This window comes from Thunnus maccoyii, chromosome 11 (assembly GCF_910596095.1).
Source record: "Thunnus maccoyii chromosome 11, fThuMac1.1, whole genome shotgun sequence".
Classification (NCBI taxonomy): Eukaryota; Metazoa; Chordata; class Actinopteri; order Scombriformes; family Scombridae; genus Thunnus; species Thunnus maccoyii.
Window position 1 is genome coordinate 17987639 of NC_056543.1, and position 26660 is coordinate 18014298.

General features: G+C 40.1%; 3 protein-coding genes across 7 annotated transcripts in view; 2 read left to right on the forward strand and 1 right to left on the reverse strand.

Moving 5' to 3' along the window:
* The first annotated feature begins 570 nt into the window (after positions 1–570).
* Positions 571–4984, forward strand: LOC121907095 (plasma membrane ascorbate-dependent reductase CYBRD1). 2 transcript variants are annotated; one of them, XM_042426466.1, is made up of 4 exons: positions 571–650; positions 2532–2740; positions 3880–4034; positions 4162–4984. In XM_042426466.1, exons 1-4 carry the CDS (start codon positions 572–574, stop codon positions 4439–4441), a joined length of 723 nt encoding a protein of 240 aa, XP_042282400.1. In that variant the 5' UTR covers position 571; the 3' UTR covers positions 4442–4984. The 2 variants fall into 2 exon arrangements, with proteins under 2 accessions (XP_042282400.1, XP_042282399.1); XM_042426465.1 differs by lacking the exon at positions 571–650 and adding an exon at positions 1042–1443.
* Positions 4985–5755: 771 nt separating this feature from the next.
* On the forward strand, positions 5756–26030 carry dync1i2a (dynein, cytoplasmic 1, intermediate chain 2a). Of its 3 annotated transcripts, none has more exons than XM_042425867.1 (17): positions 5756–5863; positions 7340–7457; positions 9712–9826; positions 11317–11404; positions 12419–12508; positions 12847–12962; positions 17524–17610; positions 17825–17987; positions 18084–18183; positions 18988–19113; positions 20436–20582; positions 20668–20781; positions 21313–21446; positions 22420–22564; positions 24197–24337; positions 24535–24660; positions 25028–26030. In XM_042425867.1, the coding sequence occupies exons 2-17, from the start codon at positions 7350–7352 to the stop codon at positions 25139–25141; spliced, it is 1914 nt and encodes a 637-aa protein (XP_042281801.1). In that variant the 5' UTR covers positions 5756–5863; positions 7340–7349; the 3' UTR covers positions 25142–26030. The 3 variants fall into 3 exon arrangements, with proteins under 3 accessions (XP_042281801.1, XP_042281802.1, XP_042281803.1); XM_042425868.1 differs by having other exon boundaries at positions 12419–12478; XM_042425869.1 differs by lacking the exon at positions 12419–12508.
* The window catches only part of LOC121906775 (calcium-binding mitochondrial carrier protein Aralar1-like), a 28773-nt gene continuing 28093 nt past the window's right edge, over positions 25981–26660 (reverse strand). For both annotated transcript variants that reach the window (XM_042425872.1, XM_042425870.1), the window contains exon 18: positions 25981–26587. In XM_042425872.1, the coding sequence (XP_042281806.1) occupies positions 26380–26587 (208 nt within the window). In that variant the 3' untranslated portion in view covers positions 25981–26379. The remainder of the gene's footprint in view (positions 26588–26660) is intronic.

Below are 26660 nucleotides of genomic sequence, written 5' to 3' on the forward strand. Positions count from 1 at the left end.
GCCATATTCTGCTGAAGTCCGCACAGCCTGTGTGATGATGTGATTATTTGTAAGGAGGATTTGCATTTTGCTTAAGAAATTAGCTGTTTGTTTTGGTGATAACTCTCACTCCCTCCGTGCTGTTTGTTCGTTACATTGGCTGGATTAAGGTAGCGTCTTATTTTTGTTTCAGAGCGGGAATTGGCATTGATAACGTTTGCAGTACTAAAGGAGAGGACACAATAAGTTGGGCTGGCAGTTTGTTTTTTTCCCGACGAGGGAAGGGGGGTCAAAGGGCATAAGAAGTTTATGAGTCACGGTTCGCTATTAAATGTAATGGTTGGAAAAGGTCAGCCTTTACTTTTTATTTTCTCCAATACTACCCACCTTTTCTATGGATATAATAAAATATGGTGGAAGGAGAGTCATGCATTTTCCCCCAGTCACTCAGGAAGGCTCAAGGAAAAATATCTCCGGGGAGAGTCAAGATATAAAACAAAAAAAGTCACACCCAAGCCACCCCTCTGATAAATAACGAACAGGCACTAACTGGCCCCCTGCCTCAACAACAATGCGTACATGCAGATAACAAATGGAGGCAGTGTCATGTGTCACGTGTTTTATTATCTGGAGATTCCTGATAAATGTGGGATTCTTGTGTCCTCATGCAAGTAGGCTTTAGTGTTTGTTTTGATAAGTGAAAGGTGTTGAAATGAACAGGAGAGGCAAGCTGCAGTTTGCATGTTGCAAATTTGGTGAAAGTTTTTGACCGATGAACTAATACTTAATGATTATCACCTAAAACTTGAAACTTAGAAGCTGAATACCCGAGATTGACACAAAGTTTTCAGGGGTTTTGTGTGAATTTGGGCACCCTGACAGGTTTTGCGTCTCCTGTTTTAATATTTTCCTCCATGTTGTGACTCTAATATTAAATAAGTGATATTAATAAATAGTATTAAAAGGCACCTGAGCTGCCCAGCCTGATTCACTTACTGCACACCTGCAGCTCAAACTGTGAATGACTTTACAGAGAGGAAAACAACACATGGTTTTTATACACGTCAGAGGATGACACAGCACAAACCAGGAGAAAATTATACTATTTAAAAAAAGTCTTCTGTAACAACGAAAGTTACAAAACGTCTTTCCTCCAAACATTTGCACAGCACAGGGTCATGTGACCGTGGTCCGTCCTCCACAGCCACTACTTGAAGTTGTTGAGAGGACAGCTGCTACAGTCAAGTCGCGCCGTCTTGCTGCTGACGCTGATGGCGATGGAGAGTTTAAAACAGTTCCTGATCGTCCTGTCTGCTGCCGCCGCCGTCGGGTTTGTCGCCATAATATTCGTGCTGAGATGGGTCCTCCACTATAAAGAAGGTTTAGCCTGGGATGGAGGACTGGCCGAGTTCAACTGGCATCCGGTGTTGATAGTCACTGGGTTTATTTTCCTGCAGGGCATAGGTGAGAGGAGTTTTTGGGTTTTTCTTGTGAAATATGGTGTTCAGACGGCAGGCTGTCTGGGAGTATGTTTGGAAGGAATGTAAACAACTAAAGGAAAACATTGCTCAAGGCCCATTCACACAAGGCGTTCAAGGATCTTGAGGTGGGAGGTTACTGCTGAGAAGTGTGCGTAAGAGACACAGTCACCGAAACTGGGAACTAAAATATCAAGTTTCCACTTGTGTATTGTACATCTGTGACAAAATATAACCAGGTGTTATGCAGTGTTTTGAAACTTCTTCATTGTATAACTGTTATGAAAAGTGAGTTTGAGTTGGTTATGAGTTGGTCTGATATGGCTTGCACACACAGGCTACCTAAGCAAATTTCTTTCAGTAACTTAACTCATGACATATAGGTCTCTCATAGTTTCACGACTTCATAGTATTTTTTTTTATCATGACAATAGCAGTGCATTTATTTAAATTGAGTTTTAATATCCACCACATCTATCATAGCCTATCAAACTTAAAGATCCCCTCCAGACATGTTTTAAGATGTCTACAAAAGACTCGACTTTAAATGATAATATATGTCAGATATGGTTTTTCCACAAAAAAAAAGTTCAATTATCTTGCTTAAGTCTTTAAAAATGACATCTCAAAAGTTTAACTGCTGGAAACAAGATGTCTCCTACTTCACGGAAAAGTCCATCATCAGTGTTTATGTGCTGGAGACTTCAGCTTTCCACATCACACTTGTGCATACCAGACCAGGAATGGCTTCGACCTAGTTGTGATGTCACAAATCATAGGTCATAGCTCATAGGCGGATGAATGTGAAAACAGCCTTTTAGTGTCAAACTCTGCACATACATCATTCTGCACAGTGAAGCTCAAACATCCAACTGAAAAAAACAAGAGGAAAAACACATTTTTGAGTGGAGAAGGACTTTAAATATGTGCATGTCATGCATAAAAGTAATATAATGGCAGATGAACCAACTTTCAAAGGAGGAAATGAGTTTGTTTTGCCAATTGTGTATCATGGTTACATCAAGAATTGGTTGAATGACTGAGTGAATTATCCTCTCTCTCTCTCTCTCTCAGCCATCATTGTCTACAGACTCCCATGGACCTGGCAGTGCAGCAAACTAATGATGAAGTTCATCCACGCAGGCCTGAACTTACTGGCGTTCATTTTTGCTGTTATATCTATGGTGGCGGTTTTTGACTTCCACAATACTGCCAAAATCCCCAACATGTACAGCCTGCACAGCTGGCTGGGCCTGACGGCTGTGATACTGTACTGTCTGCAGGTAAATCAACTCTATTTTTCCAACTTTTTTTATAGTAATGACTAATAAATACAGACTTATTTGAGATCCTGTACTGATGATGCTACTGGTAATAAATAGTGTGACTTTAAAGCAGTGGTGAAGAAGTATTCAGATCCTTTACTTTAGTAAAGGTTCCAATACAGTAATGTAAAAACACTCATTTACAAGTAAAAGTCCTGCATGAAAAATCCTACTTGACAAAAGTACATAAGTATTAGAAGTAAAATGTAGTTAAAGTATTGCAGTAAAAGTAGTGGTTTGGTCCCTCTGACTGATATATTATTATGTATGATGTCATTAGATTATTAATAGTGAAGCATTGGGCCCGTCCAAAGGGTCACCAGATAAATCTGAGGGGTCATTAGATGATTAATGGCAGAGGAAAGAAGAAAAAACAAAGTTCTGATACACAAATCTGTTTTCAGTTTTTGGACTTTTTCTCTAATCTTTGATTTGTGGTGAAATATTGGATCATTTGAACATTTATTGAAAGGAAACCATGTGAGAAGTTCAGAGGGAAAAATCACCATTTGGTGGAGCTGTTAACAACTCATAGACATCTAGATATCTGTTGTATTTTAAAAGCTTGTTATATTATCCATTGTGTCAAATCTTTATCTGAAAAGTAACTAAAGTTGTCAACTAAATGTAGTGGAGTAGAAAGTACAATATTTCCCTCTGAAATGTAGTGGAGTGGAAGTGTAAAGTAGCTTCAAATGGAAATACTCAAGTAAAGTACAAGTACTTCAAAATTGTACTTAAGTACACTACTTGAGTAAATGTACTTTACTTGGTTTCTTTCCACCACTGATTTAAGGTCTCATACAGTGTTTTGACATTGTGCACCATTAGCTTTATTGTTACAGTGTGTTCAAACCACTACTTTTCCCACCTTGTGTCTTTTATGGAGTTATATACTGGTGCAACACAATAGATATAGAGAAGGACGGTATGTTTACTGTAACTCACAGAGATTCTCTTAGATTAGAGAACTCCAGAAAACAAGAACTTCTTTCTCTACTGGTTTTTTCTAAAATGTTTAGTCATTGTGAACAACAGTCTCGATTGGTACTTTATCTGACAAGTGAATGTTTTTTTTTTGCTCCTTCAACGAGCAGCTTGTTTTAGGAGTTGGCATGTACTTGATACCGATTACACCTGTATCCTGGAGAGCAGCGTTTATGCCCATCCATGTCTACAGCGGTCTTTTACTCTTTGGCAGTGTTATAGCTGTGGCACTCATGGGCATCACAGAGAAACTCATTTTTGGCTTGTAAGTATTAAAAAAAAAAAGAAATGAAGACTTAGAACAGTTTATAGAAATGTACAAACTGCACATAAAATGTGAATCTGTTATTTAACAGTAAGTATAACTTTCTTTTTTGTGCTTAATCACTAAGGAACAATCCAAAGTATAAGGACTCTCCACCTGAGGCAATTTTTGTAAACGTTCTGGGAGTCCTCTTAGTGGTTTTCGGAGCTCTGATCCTCTGGATTGCCACTCGAACATCTTGGAAACGCCCCAGTGACCAGATCCTGCATACTTTGCATACCAATGGGGGAAGTGAGGACAACACCAAAGTGGGTCCAGCCCTGTCTCAACTGTCTGATGAAGCTGATGCTGAGGCCTGCGGGGATGTTAGGAGGAGGAATAACAAGTCTGATGATCAGGGTAACTGAGTGCAAAATAACTGTGTAAGTGTCGAATGTATGTGTGACCACACTGGTCAGAGAAAGTTTAAAGAAAGAAATGTAATCATGCTGATCTTTCCATACAAAACTTTCTGCACCTTAACATTTTTTTTATATGTTTGCATTTTTGAGCTTGGTTTTGTTTCCTGCAACATCTATTGTTGTAAGCAAGTATAAATAATGGTTGGCTACTCTAACAGGATTGTGATGATGATGTGGGAATTTACTTTATTGACATACACTGTACAAATAATCCTGACTTTTTATATATAGTCCTGCTATGCTGATATCTGGGTTTTTTTACGTTTTACATAAATGTCTTTTGAATATTTAGAGAAATATTAATGCTCTATAATAATTATTGACTGCAGAGAAGGAAAATATTAATACAATAGGACACAGTCAATGTTATGTGCACTAATTTGTGATTGTTATAGAGTTACTGCATTAAGACTCTGTACCTGATGAAGAGCCAATTTGGGCTCGAAATGTTGTACTCTTTCTAGATGTAATAAAGACGATTATTTTAAAGTGAGCATTGAGTTCTTGGGAAGTAGAGTGATTACATTAATGGACAGGTTCACAATTTTTTAAGACTGTCTCAGAACAACAAGCAGGTGCCTGAGTGAACATTGAAAGAGGGTTTCCTTGCTGTAATCATTCCTCCTGTTCATAGTGGCCATTAGAAGATCTCTTCATAATGCACTTACAGTGTAAGTGATGGGGGCCAGAATCCACAAGCCCCCTTCTGTGCAAAAATATTTATAAGTTTATCTCAAGGTAATATAATGCTTTGTCCAAATTAGTCAAATTAAGCAGATATCTTTCAATATTAGTCTTTTTAGTGCCAGAGTCCTCAACTGCTAACTCAGACTGCTGAAGACTTATGAGCTTTAGATAAACTTAAGTACATATTTGCACAAAGTGACTGTGGATTCTGACCCCCATCACTTATACTGAAAGCACATTTGTAGATGATCTTTTAACAGCCAGTATGAACAGGATGAATGATTACAGCAAGGAAAACCTCTTTCAGTGTTCATATAGGCACCTGACTGTTGTTTTAAGACAGACTTGAAAAACTGTGAACCTGTCCTTTAACCATTAGGCTTCTGTTACAGTTCAATATTAATTACTGTCAAAGATGATGTTCTTAAAAATGAACCACTTAACTTAAGCACTTAATTTAAGCACTATATCCAAAGACTCGTCTTGAAATTAACGCTGCTGTTTAAATAATATTTCACCAACTCAAACACTTGACGCTTGACCCCAGATGACAGCACAGACACGTCAAAGCCACATCGCTGTTTTGACTCCTCGCAGCACCCGTAGTTGGTTGAACGCTCGTTTGTTTTGGCTGAGTGTTGCTTACGGGCATTTGCTATCAGGTCGAAAACCTGCTTTAAGGTTTGTTAACTACTCACAATTGTCATGTTAATTGTAGTATCACAACCTTGTGGCATTTAAAGTATTTGTCGGTGTTTCAGTAGGGATGAGAGTGCATGACAGTAAAAGGTAGTAAAAGGGTCCGGCTAACGGCTACCGTTGGGCTAACCAGTAACGCTAACCCAGCTAAGCCAAGTTACATCGCTAAATACAAGTTATAGGCTGAATTGTGCAAATCCCATATTTAGTGAGTGGGAAATATTTTACCGCAGGCGTCACATTTCATTAACGTTCCGTGTGGTCTTTGTAAGGAGTTGTTGTATAATATGGATGGCTAAGTTAGCTATTTAGCCAGTCATAACAAGGAGAACTAGCCGGGGCCGGGTTGATGCCGCAGTGTTTTCCAGTGAAACTATGGTGTAATAAGCGGAATAAAATATGTAATATGGAGCAGGTTTATAGTATGAATGCGTTTATAATAAGCCAATATAGATTGGAGGCATATATCTTAAACGGATAGATAACGCAGTGCTAAGCTAACCGGTGAGAACAGTAGGGTGGGGCTCTTTATTAGCTAGCTGACAATGACTGGTTAGAATGACTGCGGTTTAAGCTGAGTGACGTTTAATAGAGAAACTGCCTAATTTCTTTCCAAACATTTGAAGATTCCCTCCAAACACATTTTAAGATGTATGTAAAATACTCTACGATATAGTTTTTCCACAAAAAAGATGAATTATCTTTGAAATCCTTGAAATAACACATTCTCTCTCATTAAACATCCAGAATCTAAAAATAAGCAAATATATGTAATCTCAAAAGTTTGAATGCTGGACACAAGATGTCTCCTACTTCACTGTGAAGTCCATCGTCGGTGTATGTACACTGGAGGCTTCATGTCTCTACATCACACTTGTGTAACGTGAATATTGATTGGACCAGGATTGGCTTCAAAAGTATTTGTGATGTCACAAATCATGCTTGGAGGTCCACCCCTTTAGCTCATATTTTCACTGAGCACAGAGAAACTTTCAGCAGATGAATGTGAAAACAGCCTTCTAGTTTCAAACTCTGCGCATATGTCATTCTGTACAATGAAGCTCAAATATTCCTCTGTGGGAACAAGAAGCAAAACACATTTTTGAGTGGAGGGGGACTCTAAGATATTCAACTCACGCAGCAGCAGGGATGACAGAAAACACTGTGACACACTAAGGTTATTACAATTGTGTGATCTGCTAAGTGGAGTAGCTTGCTGTCTCCAGTACAGTAAAAGGTGGTACTGAAGCTAAGAGCATCAGCTGTCAGGAGATACTAGGGTTTCTTTTTAAAGCACTGTTGCCTTTATTCATCAGTACACAGTATAGTCTGACAGGAAACATGTTGATACTTTCTTGGAAACTAGAGATTTATTTGTCCAAAAGTACATCATTTTCCAATGTACTCTTGACAGAACATGAGGGAAAAACAAAAAATATGTTTTTTTTTTGTGTACAGCTGTGGCATCATGTCTGACAAAAGCGAGCTGAAAGCAGAGCTTGAAAGGAAGAAGCAGCGTTTGGCACAAATCAGAGAGGAGAAGAAAAGGAAGGAGGAGGAGCGCAAGAAGAAAGAGGTATGTTTAATATTTTGGAAATGTTATCATGTCATGTAAATGTTTTTCACTGATATTGAATGCAAAAATGAATATGGTAAGTAAACACCTTCAAAACTATTAATGGCTCAGTGTGAACATGGCAAAATCATTTTCAATTCAAATGCAAATTGCCTCTGTATGCTTAATTCTTCTCCAGAAATCGACAAGATCTCACTGACAGCCAGCATTTGTATCTGAGTCAAATTTAGTTCACAACAATTTAAATAAAACTGGAAAACTGAAGGTTATTTTGACACACATACACAACATGTTCTGAGGACTTTTACAGAGATTTAAGATTCTTCTGAGACAAGTGGTGTACTGATCTTAAAAACAGCAGCATTGTTTTTACACAGAAAGTCATCTGTAACTTGTTTGTATTTATTAAACTCTTGTGAATGAGATGCAATGCACATACATTTTAAAAAACTTTTTATTTATGCCATACAAGTCAAATATTCCATCACTTGGTACATTAATATCTCCACATTCTCTTATTATCTTTACATATAAACTTCATGGAATATCATGAAGACATCATATAAAAGAAAAACAACCACGGTATAACTCAAGAAAAAAACTTAATTAACATAATGATGGTAAAAAAAGAAGAAGAAAGACAGTGGAAAATTGCAAATTTCTATATTCTAGCTCTTTTTTTTGACATAGATGATGTCCATGGACCATATATCCATGAAAATATCAATTTTCAGCTGTATTTTTATTTGTTTTAGCTGTGACCTTGTCCACAATAAACACCTCATTAACCTTTTTTGTCATTGTTTTAAGTTTGGGAGTTGTGGCTGGAGCTATAGGGTTGTAATCTCTCTTTTTTTTTTTTAGCTATTAAAAGTAATAAATACATTTTCTTTTTCACCATTTGATTTCCCAACGGTATGCCTAAGATAAATAGCTTTGGGTCAAAGTTTAATTTTGTATGCAAAATTGTTCTATTTCCTTTTTAATATCCTCCCATATACCCCTGCAGTTTGGACAGGCCCATCGCATATGTGGCGAATTAAATATTAAAGTTAATATTTAATCACATAATTAGCTGTGTGATGTATATGAAATCGAAAAATCTCTCTTAATGATCCAGTTTATGTGCAGATTAAGATGTTAAACTTGTTATTTGACACTCATAGTTGTCATAGTTCTGTCATCAAGTACTTCAGATTTGTGCAGTTTATATAAATATGTGTGTGTGTGTGTGTGTGTGTGTGTGTGTGTGTGTGTGTGTGTGTGTGTGTGTGTGTGTGTGTGTATCGAGTAGAAAATACATTGTACATCGATGATCTAAGACATCAAAATAAAGTTAGCAAAGGAAAATGTTTTTCTAGTGTAGTTTTTTGCCAGTTGATTGAGAGTAAGTAGAGTTTATGAAAACACTGAACTTGGCCGTTACCTCATACAATCAAAGCAAAACAAAAAAACAATACAACTAAAATGAGTCCATGTGTATTATCATGTATCATCTGACTGAGTTTTCATAACAATAATAGGCAGCATACAGTTTCTTCTGAAGATAAGAAAATAAGCTCTGATAGCCTTGTCTTGACATCTCAAACTACTGTGTGTGCAGACACCAGCAGGAATAATGTACAGTAAATGAAAGCTTCATACACACCTGCACCCTGTGATTTGGTCTGAAAATGGTTGAGACAATCTTCATCTCCACCACAGGCTGAAGGACAAATGATACTTGTCACTCAAACGATGGACATGTATGCAAAGCTGTCCTTTTAGTATACATGCATTAAATTAAATACTGCTTTTGGGTGTCCTCTTTTTTCATAAATCAATGTTCTGTGTACTCAAGGTGTTACTGATGCTGAAAAAACACACCTTTAGCAAGCTGTTACAGTTATTTAAACTATTTTATCAGGCACTTTAACTTGGATTCTTATTCACTGTTGTTAACTTTGGACAGCTTTATTGGCAGTGGGTTGACTGAAATACAATAATCTGCAGTACTGACAATGAGCAATTTTCACATGTACTTCTCATCATTGGAAAGTAATGATGTAAACATAGAAAAACTGAGGATTATCAACTGTGGTATGATCACTGAATGTATCCTACCCTGAAAAATGTATTAGTGGATAAAAACATGGTACAGCTGTGAACAAGTTTAAGTCCTCTACACTGTATTTCTCAAAGATCAAAGCAATGGAATGTGGATATTTAGAGATTGCATGAATATATGACATATTTTGTTTTAATGACCAAACAGGCGGACAATTTGAAAGATGCAGCACTTCACCAGGACGACTCTGACCTGGAGAAAAAGAGACGTGAAGCTGATGCCTTGCTACAGAGTATGGGCATAGCCCCAGAGGTTCCTGTTGGTAGGTTTTATATGACCTGTTGTGGGATTGTTCATGCTTAACTGTGATTTCTGCCTTTTAAATATAACCGTAGGAAAAACATGTCTTCAAGAAGCCTGTTTTCATGTATCCTCTAATACACCTGTTTATAAACAAAAACAGTCACAGTAGCTCATTTGCCAGTATATGTCACACACTTTGCTGTCATGATATTTGGACAGTCATATTTTTCCTTGTTATGGCTTCTACAGTATATGTATAAAGAGGGCAATAACTTAAATTACTAACTTAAATTACCAAATTAATGCTTAAACACAGCAGTTTAATCTCATCATCATTCTCATTCTCATAATTCTATTATTATAAATTCAAATCCAATATGCTGAACTACAGATCTAAAACATGTAGTCAGCGTAATCCCCTAGCAGCTCATTTGAAGTTGGTTGGCCATAATATTATACTTTAATATACTTTGAGATATCTGGGCTTTGAAAAAGTTGCAAAACTGCCTAGAAGGGGCGGGAAACTCATTGGATCTACTCCCTCAACACCTTGTCCCCTCATGTTTTAAATGGATATACCTACCTGCCCTTCTTGTAGACATATGATGTAGATGATTATGATGTCACTGGTCATTTTGCCATATTTGTATCCCTCATTTCCTTCCTGTAGGTATTTTCCTCTGGAAGCCCTGTAGTTGGTTAAAATGTTGCAAAGAAAATTAAAGAGAGCTTTGATTTAGTGTGCAGGTACTTCTTGTATTGCAGTTTAATTGATTTTTGTACCCATCACTTATTCCACTGAGGCTTTGTGGATGTGCACATGACTACTCTAACATGTTGCAGTTTATACTACAGTTTTTTTTCTCCTAAGCAACAGAGAAAAACACAGTTAATAATTTTAAAGAATAAAAGTTTCAATTTATAGATAAAAGTAGATTTCACAATAAATACCTATACTGTACTAGTGGAAGAACTGATAAAAGAAACAAATATTTGTAAAATAATACTAGTATCTGCTGTACTTGTGTTGGTTTCCACCCAGAGCTGGATTTTTAGAGCACTGTCACTTTTCGAACAGCAGGTGGCAGAAGAGATCCATAAAAGACTCTGTAGAAGTCTCAAAAACCTTGAACCGGAAATGAGAGAAAAAAAATCATTTTCGTGTGTTTATCTCATAGTCTTTCTGTTCTGCAAGGTATTGCATTTTTTCAAACCTTCATTTAATTAAAATACCACAAAATAAAAAACACAAAGTCAATTTAGGCAGGCTGAGCTTACCACAACCTCTGATTTGTATGTTTAGCTTGCTTTGCTACCAGTTTCAAGCTGTACACACATTACAACATGCTTACTGATATTTTAGGTGGCAGGAAAACTACCTCCCAAGATTTGACAACATTTGATTGAACAAAGCTGCCACTGCGGCACCGATGCATTTGTACTCATTCTTGTGAACCGCTTAGCATCTTTACATTGTAACAGATTATTATTGTCTGTCTCATTATGTAGTCCCTCCTCCCATGTCTCCGACTGCCAAATCGGCGGGCACGCCAAGTGAGGCAGGGAGCCAGGACTCTGATGGAGCCGTGGGACCCAGGTACACACACACACACACACACACACACACACACACACACACACACACAGTCTTCAGAAAATGTTTGAATCACAAAGATCTTTTTCTCCCTCCAGTATATTACAATTGTAGAAACAAAGTCAAGGTCCATTTTTGTAAGAAATAAGTATTTCTCTACCTAAGCCAAAAAAACGCTTTATTCGTATCTATATCTGTTTTTTTAAAGCTCTTTTGTGCTTTTTGCTGTAACAGTTGTGCTTATGCCAGCAAGAAAATGTTCCACTGTCCTTGTAATTGTTTTTGCTTTGTGAGCTTTGTAGCACTCAAAACTCTAGCTGATTATATTAAGAGCAACTGAGCTAAAACCTTTACAAAGTCTCATACCATTACAGTGAATGATGATGAGTTTGTGCCAACAGAGTGCATGTTTATTTAATTTGTGTGCCGTTGAATTAAGGCGATCCTAAATTAACAATAAAACAGCAGGCTGCTGTGATGCCTGGGGGACTTTTTAACCCCTAATTAGAGCCCCTTCCCTGGGCTGAAATTTAAGCTCCCCCAGTGTCCCATCAGGCCCAGGGAGCTGTTCCCCCTACGTGTTGACTCATTTCCCTCACCAGCATGGCCATTTCCTACACACATGGAGGTCATGTTTTCTCCCTGAGGGTTCTCTCTCTCCCTCCCTCTCCGTCTACACAACACTCTGAGCCTTTGGTGTGACACAGTTCAGGCTGTATCAGCCCCGCAGGCTGCACATTACACCCTGTGTCATCCCCCTCAGAGGGTCTGTGTGTCCATGCATTTTAAGCAGATGAATTCTTACATCTCTGGGTTCGTGTAGGCAGACTCAAGCTTGATCTGAACACAAAAATATATCAAAAAATCCAGTTTTAGGTGTGTTTTAACATCCAGGTTTAACCGACCAAGGATCCAATCAGCATGTTGTGTGCCATAATGCTAACTTTATCTCCTCTCCTCATTTGTGCTTGCCTGTCTCTCTCACTAATGCTGCCTTGTTGCTGTGACACTAACCAGGACTCTGCACTGGGACTCTGACCCGTCCACACTTCAACTTCACTCTGATTCTGAGCTGGGGTACTGGACACTCTCTTCTCTCCTTTCCTGGTCATTTTCCCTTCTCTCAATCTATGGCATGATTACTTGTCTCAGTCATTACTCAGTTAATACAGTCCAGTAAGACAGTCAAGTCGTGCATGCACGATTGGTCAGAGAATATCTTTTAATTTGCACTGGTTGATAAACTAATCTGAAGTCCATCACATGAAACACTCATTTACTTACTTTGATCAGCACAAGATTCTTCCTGTAAGGAGGTGAGATTTTTTTACAAAATGAAATGATACAATAGTAGGAGTATTGTTGTATATTTTCTCTTGATAAAATCATAACTGTTATACAGTGATCTTGATCATTGCAAAGTTTGAGTTGTTCTGTGCTTTTAGGCGGGGAACTCCAAAACTGGGAATGGCCAAAATCACTACAGTGGACTTCCCTCCACGTGAAACTGTGTCCTACACAAAAGAGACCCAGACACCTGTCATGACCCAGCAAAAAGAAGGTGATACTAAATATACTGTTGTACAGGTTAACTTTGAAAAACCAGGACAACATATACTTAACTGTGTGCTTGAATACGTGGATTCATAGAGAGTTTTACAGAAATGTAATTGTCCATTAAAAGGTATAGCTTCTTTGCTAACAAAAGCTTATTTTGCTACAAGAAAAGTGCACCACTTCCTGACAAATAGCCATAACACGGGTATTGTGCTCTGTATGAGCGTACAAGTGGGTACCGGAAGTGAACAACAAGTGGAGGACATTTGATTTTACCAAGCGCTGAGATGAAAGTGAAGGAAAAATGAGGCCCAGGAAATGTAAGAAGTCAGGGCACAGATTAAATTCAGACAAGACCTGCTCCTCTGAGCCCCACACGCAGCTCTACGACCAGCGATGCTTTGGTATAATTAACGAGCAGGATGAGAAAACCAGTGACAGGAAGAAGAAATGAGATTGGGAGGGAAGATATGAAGCGCTGCACATACGACTGTTTACTGCCTCTGAAGCATGTCGATATGTATGTAATTGCCGCTCTGAAGCTTTCATGTGGTTGGCCAAAGAGAATATTTGGGCTAACGTCCACATGTTGAACACATGTTCTATAAAATATGCAATATTTGTAAGTGTGCCGCTTGTTTGTGGTTGATTTATGTAATGACAGATGGAGAATAATATGCTTGACTGAAATCCTGATTAGTATTTTACTTTTTTTTCTTTTTCTTTTTTCTTTTTTTTTTTTTTACAAAGACATATCAGAACTAGCCACAGATCCTAAAATACTTCAACCACTGGAACGGGTCTGTCTTTTTAGCCGTTTGCTCGATTTATTTGCATCAGCTAACACATCTTTTTAAATACGTCTGAAAGCCTGGTTAGGATTTTAAACAGTATACAGATTGTTGGTTGTCGTTCGATCAGGTGATGTGTAGAAAATTCTGAGGTGGCATGCAGAGTGAGTAAGATAAAAAAAAAATTGTGTGATTTTGTGGAAACAGTCTTAGCAGAACTAGTGAAGGATGAAGAGCATCCCTCTGCTCCTCGTCTCCCTTTTACTCTGGACTCTACTGGGTATTGTAAAACTGTGTTAAACAACGATGGTTTCTGCCAGCTGTTCAACACGAGGCCCCCTTCCCCTCTCTGCCACTATGTAATCATTTCATCAACTCCCTCGCTTCCCTGTCTTCTCCCTTCACCGAACAGGCACATAACAAAACACACTCAGTGACATTGTGCATTTTCACACCATCACTTCTGGCACTCGATGAGACGGCATCCCCTTCCCAGCTTGCTCCCCTCGGCGCATTTTTGATGTGTGGGGTGGCGTCAGGCCTGTTCTCTGATTGAGCGATTTATCATGTTGTCAAAAGGAGGCAACGGCGCGGCACTCTCAAGGTCAGCGGGCGGCGGCATCAGAGGGAGCGGCTCCCGTGCCCTGGCTGCCACAAAACGAGGGTTCCCACAGTGTCTGTGAGACACCTCAGAGAAAGAAGTAAAAGATTTAAGTTTTTTTTTTTTTTTTAACATCACCCGCTCTATTGACCCAAAGAAAACCCCCTCAACAGTTAATGAGAATCTTCATTTTATGTGATTTTGTGTTTCTTGACAGTATCACCTCATTTCAAAACACAAGATGAGCTGCACGGTTAACGTTAGCCACATGTGTCCTGACATCTCATCATCTGTGTCCTTTCAGATGTCTACAAATTTTTAAAATTTATTTTTAAATCAGTGCTATTCCATCTGTAGGTTCAGTAAATACATTGATTAAAGCCCGGAGATCGTTGAATATCTGTGCCGCCGCTACAGTGCTCCCACTAGTAGGTAATATGCAGCATCAGCATGCACTCCTCAACAAGAGGCTGTAATTATGGAGTAAGATATTGTTGGAGGTTGGGGGTGGGGGGTTTGGGGGATGTGGAGTGGTTGGTCTGGTGCAGTTTTTAAAAAGGCTTGTCAGGAATATGAAATATGTAGAGCAGTTTAGTAAATCTAATATTTAATTGAATGTGATTGTTTTAATCACTCTGAATTCAGAGGCAGGTCAAAACTTTTAATCACAAAAGCCCTTAATGGCCTTCTTGTTTGAAGTGCCACTTGTAATTGTGGTCAGCTTGTATGCACTTGATGATCAGTACTGTTAAATATCTATTGTGTCCCTCTGTCATACAGTAGCTTATCATATTTGAACAGAAATTTTTGTATATTCTCCTTTTTTCATTAGTGTATGGTTGTATGATTTCAGTATTGGCACCTTTTATAATTTGGTCCATGTTTTCAGTCTCATTTAACAGATTATGAGTTTTCATGTTATGTGTGACAGACATTTTTTTTGAAGGAGGCGAGTATTGGTTTAGGACCTCTGCTTTCTGTTGGCCTTTTTGTGATCTTTAGACTTCATTGTCATCAGAGACAAGTGTAATCACTGGTGGAAAAAACTCATGTTTCACACATGACAAAGTCTTAAACAGTGACTGCTGATGTGTTTTTATTTACCTTGCAGCAATTCTAAATGTGTTGTACTTCACACAAATGTTTAGCACTATGATACAAGCACAAATGTCGACATTGCACTTGGATAAAGTCAATCACAGTTTTTAAAATGCATTTTAGAAACTGGTGCTAGAAGTACTCTATTTCAGGAAACAATAAATGATAGTGCACGTGTGTGGGTTTGTGTATCGGTGGAGTTTTGTCTCCTGCCGTTTCATTATCGGCCTTTATACAGGAGAGAAAGAAGTCTGTAGTTTGTGCAAAGTGATTTGCACGTGGTGAAGTCAGACCCTGGTGCTGTTTGGGCATATAGAAAGGGAGAGACATCTGCAGCAGAGAGCAAAGGTCATTTAGTTTTACACTTGCACATCACTGGCCTCATGCCGTGTTTGCATTAATATATTGTCTATTGAATAAGACCTGTGATTAGTCCCCACTCCCCCCCTCCTGTCCGGCTCTCCCCCAAAAAAGCTTTTATTTCTTAAGTGGTACAAAAGCCATAATTGGGCTTGCTTTGAGAGGAGGTGTTAGTGGATGGGACATCGATGATCCGGGTGAATTCTGTTAAATGCAAACCCCACCCCCCACCCCTTCCTCCACCACTCACCCTCCCTATGCGCCCATGCTCTACTTCCCCCCTACACATCCCCAGCAGGGTCACCAGGATCACTAGCTTTTCTCCAAATGGCCATTTTGGCTGGCAGGTGCATTATACCCTTTATTTTCAGATTGTCTATCCGCTCCTAATGCCTGGCAGGTTGATTGCTCTGGCTGCCTCACCAGGGAAAGGGCTGATGAGCACGGCCGGGACTAGCTGAAAGACAGTGATTACTGTTTTCCTTTAAGCCTGATTGAGGCCCTTGAAAGGAAAGATTTTAACCTTCTCCTGTTGGTTGCAGAGTATGGCCGTACATTGAAATGGCTTGTGTCATCAACCCAGTTCTGTAAACTCATCAGTGCACCCAATACCCTTCTTCCCCAAACCTCCATCTGAGAAAAGGGGATAAATCACTTTATGGACAAAGTGACAGATGACATTATCATTTAGATTATCTCAGTAGGAAGGAAATTCTGGCATGCAGCGCTGTCATCTTAGATTAACTATAAGGCTCATACCAAGATAAACGCCTGCATGAACCAGGCAAGTATTTCTCCTCTCCTCATGAATCTGTTTTGTCCTTCTTTTGCTATTATTTTTTTTTACATTGAAAGCATAGGCTATATACCGTCTCTAAGAGATGTGTTTTGAAAAAGCACATTCATCTTCTTTGAGGTGTGCAGTTTGCCAGCTGGTCTGGCCTGTATTTTGTTGTACATTCTCTGAGGTTGAATAGGAGTTGCAGGACCTCCTGCTAGGACGGTAATTGCACAGGCTTGCCGTTCAGGGAGAAGCTTGTCTCGGAGCAGCCAGGCGGAAAACCTCTGTGCCATCCCCATGCCACCTCTGAAGAGCACAAGACAATCCCAGCATCACCATCTGCTTTTGCACCATGCCGTCATCTGGACGGACCAATGGGATGGGCCCGGGCAGCTGCTCCACACCCCTCTGCCCTGCTGCCCCGTGGCCTAGAAGGGGGCAACCTGCTACTGGGACACAGAGGAAACAGCTACACTGACAGCTAGACTCTCTGTTGAATGGCTGCAGTCTCATTAACAGTTGGGAAAGACGGGGGTCCCTATGACAACAAGACACCCGCTGTGCTGTGTCCCTTCAACACAAATGACAAACTTCCCGGCTTTAGAGGAGCAGGTTCTTTTTGAAAGGCAACATTGTGCTGACAAACCAAACAAATGCAAGGCATCAGTCTTTTGCTGTCCCCATAATCACTGGGTGGAGCTTTTATTGAAAGAAGAAAATAATTAAGTTGGAAGATGTTGTGCCAAAATGTATGAAACCTCTGTATAGAGGCCTCATCGTTTGTTCTGTGAAAGTTGTTGGTTTGAATTATATTCTGACAAATCTGATATCACAAAAAAATCATTTACAGTTTTTAATGTATAGAATTATAATTCATAGGTGTGGTTTTTCTAACGTTCATTGTGTTTAACATAGTTCACGTTTTGATCCACAGAAGAAGAAGAAGAGGAAGAAATTTCTCCGCCTCAACCGGTAGTCGAGACTCAGACTGAGAAACCGGACCAAGCAGAGGAAGAGGAAGGTACTCCACTACTAGCGATGATGCATAATTGACATACTCTGCAGAAATTGAGCCACTTCAGTTCTTCTAGGGGTTTTACAATTACATATTATAATAGTTTTCTGCAGAGTACAAAGAGGTTTCTTTTTCTATATCACAAAGGCAGTGAGCAGTGAGGATCTTCACTATATTTCAGTATGTGTGTGTGTGTGTGTGTGTGTGTTTCTCCATACAGCACCCCCCCACGAGCTGACAGAGGAGGAAAAACTCCAGATCCTGCACTCGGAGGAGTTTGTGAATTTCTTCGACCACAGCACTCGCATTATTGAGCGAGCTCTATCTGAGCATGTGGACGTCTTCTTTGACTACAGTGGCCGTGACCTGGAGGAGAAGGAGGGGTAATAAGTAGACAACAAGTGTTTTTTTTTAAAGCTTGTAATTGGTCTGTTGAAGAAGTGCTTTTATTGATTTGTGGTGCTTTTGTTTTTCCCCAGTGAAATCCAGGCCGGTGCAAAGCTCTCTCTCAACAGGCAGTTTATGGATGAGCGCTGGTCCAAGCATCGTGTCGTCACCTGCCTGGACTGGTCCCCTCAGGTCACTTTTGTTTTCTGTTTCACAATTGAATCAACACATTTCTCAGAGCACCGTTCAGACATGGTTTGCAATTATCAAAATGTCAATGTTAAAACAGATGTGTGCAGAAGCATTGCTAATTGACTGTTGAAACAACTTAGCTTTGCACAGCTATAATGCTTTATGATTACATAGCTTGAGTTTGACAGCATTTACTTTTAGCTACAAGTCCCGCAGGAAAAGTAAGTTATGTCCCACACAAATTGTCACTTACTCAGAGGCCGTAATGATTTGTTTCCTCTGGTGTCTAAGGTCATTTCATGCATGATTCTGCAATGACTTTTGACAGTGATTGAACACCAGCTCTTTGTTCGCAGGATTTACTCGCTCAGAGCGAAATCCATACCCTTGTGATTTAAGATTGTGTATTCACAAACTGTAAATTACAGATCAAGTATTAGAAGCAGCAGAGGTTAATGGTTTGTTTACATCTGGATAGTGTTTCTATAGTCTCTGCCTGTGTTTTAAACACTCTTTGAGGGCTTCAGTTTTAAAAGAGCCTTGTTTCAGTCTACTACTGTGCTCCTCTAATTGCTTTAAGCTTTTAGCTTTGGGTTAAAATTATGAAAGGAAATAAAAACGTTAATTTACCAAAGTTCTTAGGGGGTAGGGCAACTTTGACACACGTAACTAGGGTTACTCATTCTTTAAGCCTCTCAGAAGCACCACACAAGGCAGGCCAGGCATGCTCATATGGAGCCAAGCCTGGGGGGGCATGTCTGCCTCCCCTCAAACATTCATTTGAGCTGATTTTTCTGTCACCAGTATCCTGAACTCCTGGTTGCCTCATACAACAACAACGAGGACGCTCCTCACGAGCCAGACGGCGTGGCCTTAGTGTGGAACATGAAGTACAAGAAGACAACACCGGAGTATGTCTTCCACTGTCAGGTACCCAAAGCAAATCCTCTCAGCTCTTTAATCTTCCCCTCCTTCGTTGTCACTCTCCCTCCCCTCATCCTAACGAGTGGCTTCTTCCATGACAAGCGTGGAACCCCGCCAACCAACCCCTGTTTGCTCACCCTCTCTCCTCCTCCTCCTCCTCCTCCTCCTCCTCCTTCTTCTACCCCCACACCCCTCACCCTGTTGCCTCTATCCATGTTGTGAGTTCACCGTGCTGGCATCCACCTCCACCACATCTATCCACAAACACATGTTTGTGAGACGCCGGAGAAGACCTGTGGCGCAGGAGTTGAATGGAATCCGAGCACTGCAGCAGGATTAAGTGTGTGGGGCAGGGGTGGTTATCATATGCATCTAAACAAGGGCCCTGTGTTCTGACAAGCAAGCAGGGAGAGCAGCAGAGCTCCTCTGCTCTGCCCAGCTTTATTATACTGCCTTCCCCGAGGCTCCTAGAGCAAGACAAGTTGAGTAGAACCACATGTTGTTGCCTCCAGAGCGGATGTCGATGCCGGCGTATTGCTCAGATGAATAAAACTGAACAGAAGTGTGAACGCAATTTGCACTGTGCCTTAAAGTAGGCTGGAAATGAGATTTCTCTCATCCATATGTTGCAATTCTGTCAAAGAAAAGTCCATTTAGAAAAAATATGAAGGTAAGATTGTGAAAGGTTAAGCAGTGAATGCGTGTGGACCTCCTAAACACATAATAATAAAAATCATGCGTAAAGTCATAATCTAAAAATAAATAATAATCCTGTTGGCCAGCCTTGGGGTTTGTTTTGTCTGTACTGAGGCTTGAGTGAAGAAAGATGTGTAGGGTTGTGTTTCAAGAATGAGGGAACACGCACAACAAGAGTTGTATAACTTTGAGATGAAGCAGGAAAAAAGCTGTTGCAAGTTGTTGTTTTCTGTGTACAAATTATTGGCAGCTTTGAAGATTTCAAGTGTTGCTGATATAAAACTTACCACCATTTAGCCAGACATTTGATACAGTTTTGCCTGGAGGTCACTTCCTTCTGTGGAAGATTTGTTGTTTTGACTGTAAAGTTTATAACAGTTTTTATTGTTCTGAATGGAAAACCAATTTCAGAGAAGATACATAAGTAATATACTTTCATGTAATTTCAAAAGACCTAAAACTAAAAACTTAAAGATGCTCATGCATGACATAGGCCTGGATGTGTTCTTCCTTCATTCTTGTTTGATTGGATGTGACATTCTGCTACATGGCAATCGGCCTATTGCCGGGCTTTCTCATAGCCAATGTGCACATTTTCATCAATTTCTCCACTTTTTCTTCTCTCTCAACAGTCTGCTGTTATGTCTGCTGCATTCGCCAAGTTCCACCCGAACGTTGTGGTGGGGGGCACGTACTCAGGGCAGATTGTGCTGTGGGACAACAGGAGCAACAAGAGGACCCCAGTGCAGAGGACTCCGCTGTCAGCAGCAGCACACACGGTACAGTAAACACCTGACACAGTGAGTTTGTACTTTATTTTAACACAGCAGAAGATGAAAAAAGAAATCCTTGTTGTCTTTGCAGCACCCAGTGTACTGTGTGAATGTTGTCGGCACCCAGAATGCCAACAACCTGATCAGCATCTCCACCGATGGCAAGATGTGCTCCTGGAGCCTGGACATGCTCTCTCAGCCACAGGTAATACATACAGAAAATGTGTGTGGGATTTTTCCCCCTATAGGTGATCAGTGGAATATTTTTAAATTACATGCATGATTTAGGATTAAAGACTTATAAAATGTGAATTTTATGTCAAAAATACACCTTCTTTAAAGAGTTGAGCTTAGCTTTTACATTTTGTGTTCTTTCTGTCTCTTCAGTTTTCACATTCCACACACTTCCTTTCATGCTAAATGTCAAACATTTTGGCCGAACTCCTTCCTTTTAGCATTCCAGTTTGGTATTTCCCCCGGCTTTACCCTTATTTGTTCTACAACTCATTTTTCACTTTCAAGGAAATTAACTTTGCTAGCTATGTCATTTCATCTGTGCTGCCAAGACCTCAATGTCAAACTTCAGCTTTTTATAAAGTGCTAGTTGGATTTAGATTATTCATTAATAAACTGTCAAGTGATTTTTATAGGTTGTGTTTGGCAGTGTGTGTGTTAACAGAAAGCCTGAGCAGGGAGCTTGTTATGGATGTTGTTCCATGTTCCCTCCCCTCCGCAGGACAGCATGGAGCTGGTGTTCAAGCAGTCCAAAGCTGTAGCTGTCACCTCCATGTCCTTCCCTCTCGGAGATGTCAACAATTTCGTGGTGGGCAGCGAGGACGGCTCTGTCTACATGTCGTGTCGTCATGGAAGGTGCATACATAACCAACCACGTGTCCCTCCGGGACCCCGCCAGGAAACTGAGGCAACTTGTTAGGCCCACCTAGAACTGTGTGTCAAATAAATATAGCCCACTCACTTCCCAGTGCAACACAAATCCAACACTTGATCTCCTGCCGTTTGTGGTTTCACTCCTGCCCAGTCATCCTGTTTTTCTTTTCCGCTTGTCAGTTGTGTTTGTAAAGGTCGTTCAACATAAACAGGGCACACATGCAGGGGAAACAAATCATTTTTTCCCAGTCCTTTTTTTTTCTCTTTTGGGTACGTTCCTCTGGGTGAGAGAGTTTGTTTACAGTCGGTTGTCCCAGTGAGGATTAAAACTGCAGTTCATCCCACAATGTTCTCATTTAACAGACCGGGGCTCCGCTCATGGCGGATGGTCCTCTGTCAGGGCAGCGTAGAAATGTGGCTTAAATCAGAGCTTCCAGTGAGTAACATGTTCGCCCAAGACGAAATGTCCTGCACTGTGCCCAGAGACCGCAGAGAGGGGGTAGCTGCTAGGTTTTGCATAGCAGAATCACCTCTGTAATTGGGAGAATAATTTTCCACCTCATTTACAATGGTATGATACTCTCATCACAGTTAATAATGCATAAGCATCACTCATGCTGAGTATTTACCTCTCTACGTTAATTATTAGAGCCTCAGTTGGGTAACAGCTCTGCAACATGTGGTTGAGGGGTTGCAGACACTTTTGCCACCCTGATGGTAATCACATGATATAAGTAAATGATTAATATGAATACGTCCATCTGCACCCGATGCTTTCTTTCATGCTTAATTTAATGGCTAAATGATTTAGAAAAAGGAATATTAACTGTTAACCCTTTGGGATTCCACTCAGTCCATAACTAATGTTTGTTCCCTTCATGCAACGTATGGAAATGTATATTCAAACGTCATCATTACTAAACATCGTCATCCCTTTCTTCTGTGTGCTCCACAGCAAAGCGGGTATCAGTGAGATGTTTGAGGGCCACCATGGGCCCATCACAGGGATCAACTGCCACACAGCTGCAGGGCCCCTGGACTTCTCCCACCTGTTTGTTACCTCCTCTTTCGACTGGACTGTCAAGCTGTGGAGCACCAAGGTATGAGGAAGTTCTGGGACATGTTTAAGATTTGAGAAAAGGTCCAAGAGAACCTTGGTATTACTTTATTTCATCAAAAAGGCTTGTCTGTGGGGAGAAAGAAGTTTTATTTCTCTGTGTGCTAAGCGTATCCACTCTAATTTGTTTTTGACCCTTGTGGTGACATGAAGGTAAAAAAATAGCCAGAGGGTGGTGTAAAAAAAAGTATAGCATAGCTGGTAATTGTGCGCCTCCATTGTTTAGACAGAACATCACATTATCTGTTCAGATAAAAAAAATGGCAGACCATTTAGTCAAAGAACAATTTAAAGACCACTGACAGCTGATCTATCTCTTCTGTGCACCTTAGAGAGAAATTAAGGGATAATTAGGGGAATTGGTATGTGAGGGAATTGGATCATTCAATGAGCAGATCAAACACAAGAATCTTCAGCAAGAATTGTTACCACCATTGTTAGCCATACTCCCTGCTGCTGTTTGATCGTCAGCTCATAAAGATTCAACATTATACCTTCTGCCTACACTCTGTTTAAAGGATACATTCACAGTTTTTCAAGTCTGTCTTAAAACAACAGTCAGGTGCTCACATTAACACTGAAAGAGGTTTTCCTCGCTGTAATTATTCCACCTGATCATACTAGCTATTTAAAGATCCCCTCTAAATGTACTTTCAATGTAAGTGATGGGGGCCAAATGCCGAAGTTTATCTGAGGCTTATATGAGGCTTCAACAGTCTGAGTTAGTCATATCAAGTGGATATCTGACACATTTAGTCTTTTTAGCATCAGATTCCCTCGTGTTTCCTCAGACAGTGTTTCCCTGTTGAGCTGCGGTGGAAGTATAGCAACAAAAAGAGAGACTTTGCCACTAAAAAGCCCGTAACATTGAAATATATCTACTTGACTAATTTGGACACCTGAAGCTTCATATTAGCTTCAGATAAACTTTTAATAAATGTTTGCACAGGAGGCTTGTGGATTTTGGCCCCAATCATTTATATTGTAATTGCATTATGAAGGGATCTCCTGATGGTCAGTATGAACAGGAGGGATGATTACAGCAAGAGAAACCTGTTTCAATGTTCATTTGGGCTCCTGACTGATGTTTTAAGACAGACTTGAAAAATTGTAAAACATGTCTTTTAAGCCTGTTGGTAATGTTTAGAAGTTAATTTTTACCGTCATAGTTTAGCCTATTAGCATGCTAACACTACTGCTAGAATGCTGATGGGAATGTCATCACTTTTGCAGGCATTTGGTCATAAAGCAAAAATACTTGACAAACTGAAAATTTGACCTGATGATGTTTTACAATTCATTCAACACCAATGTCTGCATCACATTTTTTACCAGTCCAGCCAGTAGTTGTCAAGATACTTTTACTGCAAACCAGTCAACTGGCCAGTATCTCTAAACTGTCACCATTATTAGCGTGGCTAAAAATGAGGCAGTTTAAAAGGAAATGAGAAACGGATGGTTTTAAAAACATCATAAGATTTTGCATTCTTTAACCATGTTTGACCAAATCTAAAAATCACGTTTGTATAGAGAAAGAGAGACATAGAAACCCCCACAGCATAGACTCATTTTAACTTAAGTCATAAATATAATGTTTTTCTTTTTGCTTCTGCAGAACAACAAGCCGCTCTACTCATTTGAGGACAACTCGGATTACGTGTACGATGTCATGTGGTCTCCGACTCACCCTGCTCTGTTTGCTTGTGTGGACGGTGTGGGCCATCTCGACCTCTGGAACCTCAACAATGACACTGAGGTACTACATCTCCACCAACTGTATACATGTTTAAAAAAAGCTGTTTTCTGAAACCAGATTGTGTATTCTGTAAGAGAGCCACACTCAAATCTTAATTAGACAAATCTATTTAAGACTCCATGTGTGGAAGCAGTATTAGAGGATGCGGAGCATGATCCTGCTCCTTTGATTGGTATTCTACTGCGTTATGGTTTTAGGTCCCTACCGCCAGCATCACAGTGGAGGGTAACCCAGCCCTCAACAGGGTCAGATGGGCTCATTCTGGCAGAGAAATTGCTGTGGGAGACTCTGATGGACGAGTTCTTGTGTATGATGTCGGAGAGGTGAGCAAGCATGACGCCGCTTTTTACCACTACATTTCTGATTGTAGTTTAATCTTAAATCCTAATGTTTTTTTAATTATAATCACTTATGCATATTATTGGAGATATGAGTCAGCCCCTTACCTGCTGTAATTTCTACTTTAGCGATCAGTGATTAATTCCACAAAATACGTGTCTGGTGAATTTAACTACGTGTAAAAGTTCTCCAACCTTTCCCTATGTTTGAGTATGATATTTAGGTATTAAACATAACATATAGAGTAGAGCAGGTGATTTGTGGCTGCTTTACCTGTGATAGGTCCCTTTGCTGAAGGCTGTTTGAAATTCAAGTCATGCCTCTGTTTTGCCCTCCCACCCCCACCCCCAGCAAATTGCGGTTCCGCGAAACGACGAGTGGACCCGTTTTGTTCGCACACTGGCAGAGATCAACGAGAACAGGGATGATGCAGAGGAGCTGGCAGCTCAACGCCTGGCTGCCTGATCTAGTCGCTGTGGAACGTGATGCTTTAGGGACCAGTGGTGTGCTTGTTAATATCAGCCCCGTTCTGATGGAAGGAAAAGAGGAAGTTTGGATCAGAAAGCAGTATGGACATCTCTCTCTGCAAACACCTGGTTTCTCACACCTTCTTATTTGCCTTCTCAGTTAGCTGGACCATCACCAGTCTTCCTTGGAAAAACACAAGCGACAGGGCTATCAACTTCAGACACTAACATGAAGCCATATTCACAAACACAAAACAGTCCTTTCTTCAACCAGTTGCCTTAAAGTTTACTTTTAAACTTGATTGTAAAATCCTATCTGTCTTTATTTTGGGCATTTTATCATGAGCCTTAATTTTCAGTGAAGTTCTTCAAGCCAAATAGATGATCTACTCTACATATTTATCTTCAATCGATCAATAACTTTCAGAGCTGCGCCCTGTGTCCACACAAGTTGTAGTAAAGCAATCACATCTTTATACACCCAGGAATGTAAACATCTCATAACTGTAGCCCATGTTGCCAATCTCTGTTCCTTCAGACTTGATGTCCTAAATCTCCACTTATTTGTAAAATACTAAAATGTCAAAAATCCAAATGTCTTTCTACTTCTGTATTGCTCTATAATGACCAGCTTCCACTCAATCGGTGCAGCTGGTTAGATTTGAGATAGTTGGAATATCCTCTATGCCTAAGAAGATGATCGTTTATGCTGTAACTGCTCAATGATTTCCAGATCTGTAAATGTATGTTGATCTGAATAGAGATTGTTTGTTTCCTTAAGAATCTCAAAGCTTGGTGTCAAATTTGAGAATGTACTTTTCACACGTTAGAAACAAACAGTTTGAAATGGTTTATTTCAATAAAATACAATAAATACATTTAAATTATTTCCCAAGACCCTGGTCATGATTTCAAAATAAACACTTTGAAAACATCTGTACATCCTCGTGTCTCTGAAATATAACTGACACATGCAAACCAAAGCTCTTGCTCACCGTAAAAACGCAGTAACAATCCTTTGTGATGCCATAATGTCCCTCTATAGAGAAGTACAATATGTACAATTAAGTTGTGCAAGCTATGCAAAGGAAACGCAAAAAAGCCATACTCATGCAGCATTCAAAGTAAGACTACCACTCAAATGCATGTAATTGAAACATGGTTCAATAAAGCCATTTGGAGGAAAGATAATGACTGGAGGAGCATGCAGCCCTCACAGTCATGACGAGTGACGGTTTACGAGGCCTGTGGCTCCGATTTGGACTCCACGGGTTTGATTTTCACCTCTCCGGAGGGCTTGAACTTGGGGAGGTGCAGACCAAACTTGCTCTCCACCCCAGCAAAGGTTGCAGCAGCCAAACGGTAGCCACCCACATGGTCTGCAGTCACAGAGGGAAGGTCCTTGATCGCGGGTTTGTGAGTGGGCTCGGAGCCAGCAGGACGACTGAGGAGAGAGTCAGATTAGGGCAAGACGCACATAGTGGAATTAATAAGCAGCACATACTTGTGCAAACAGG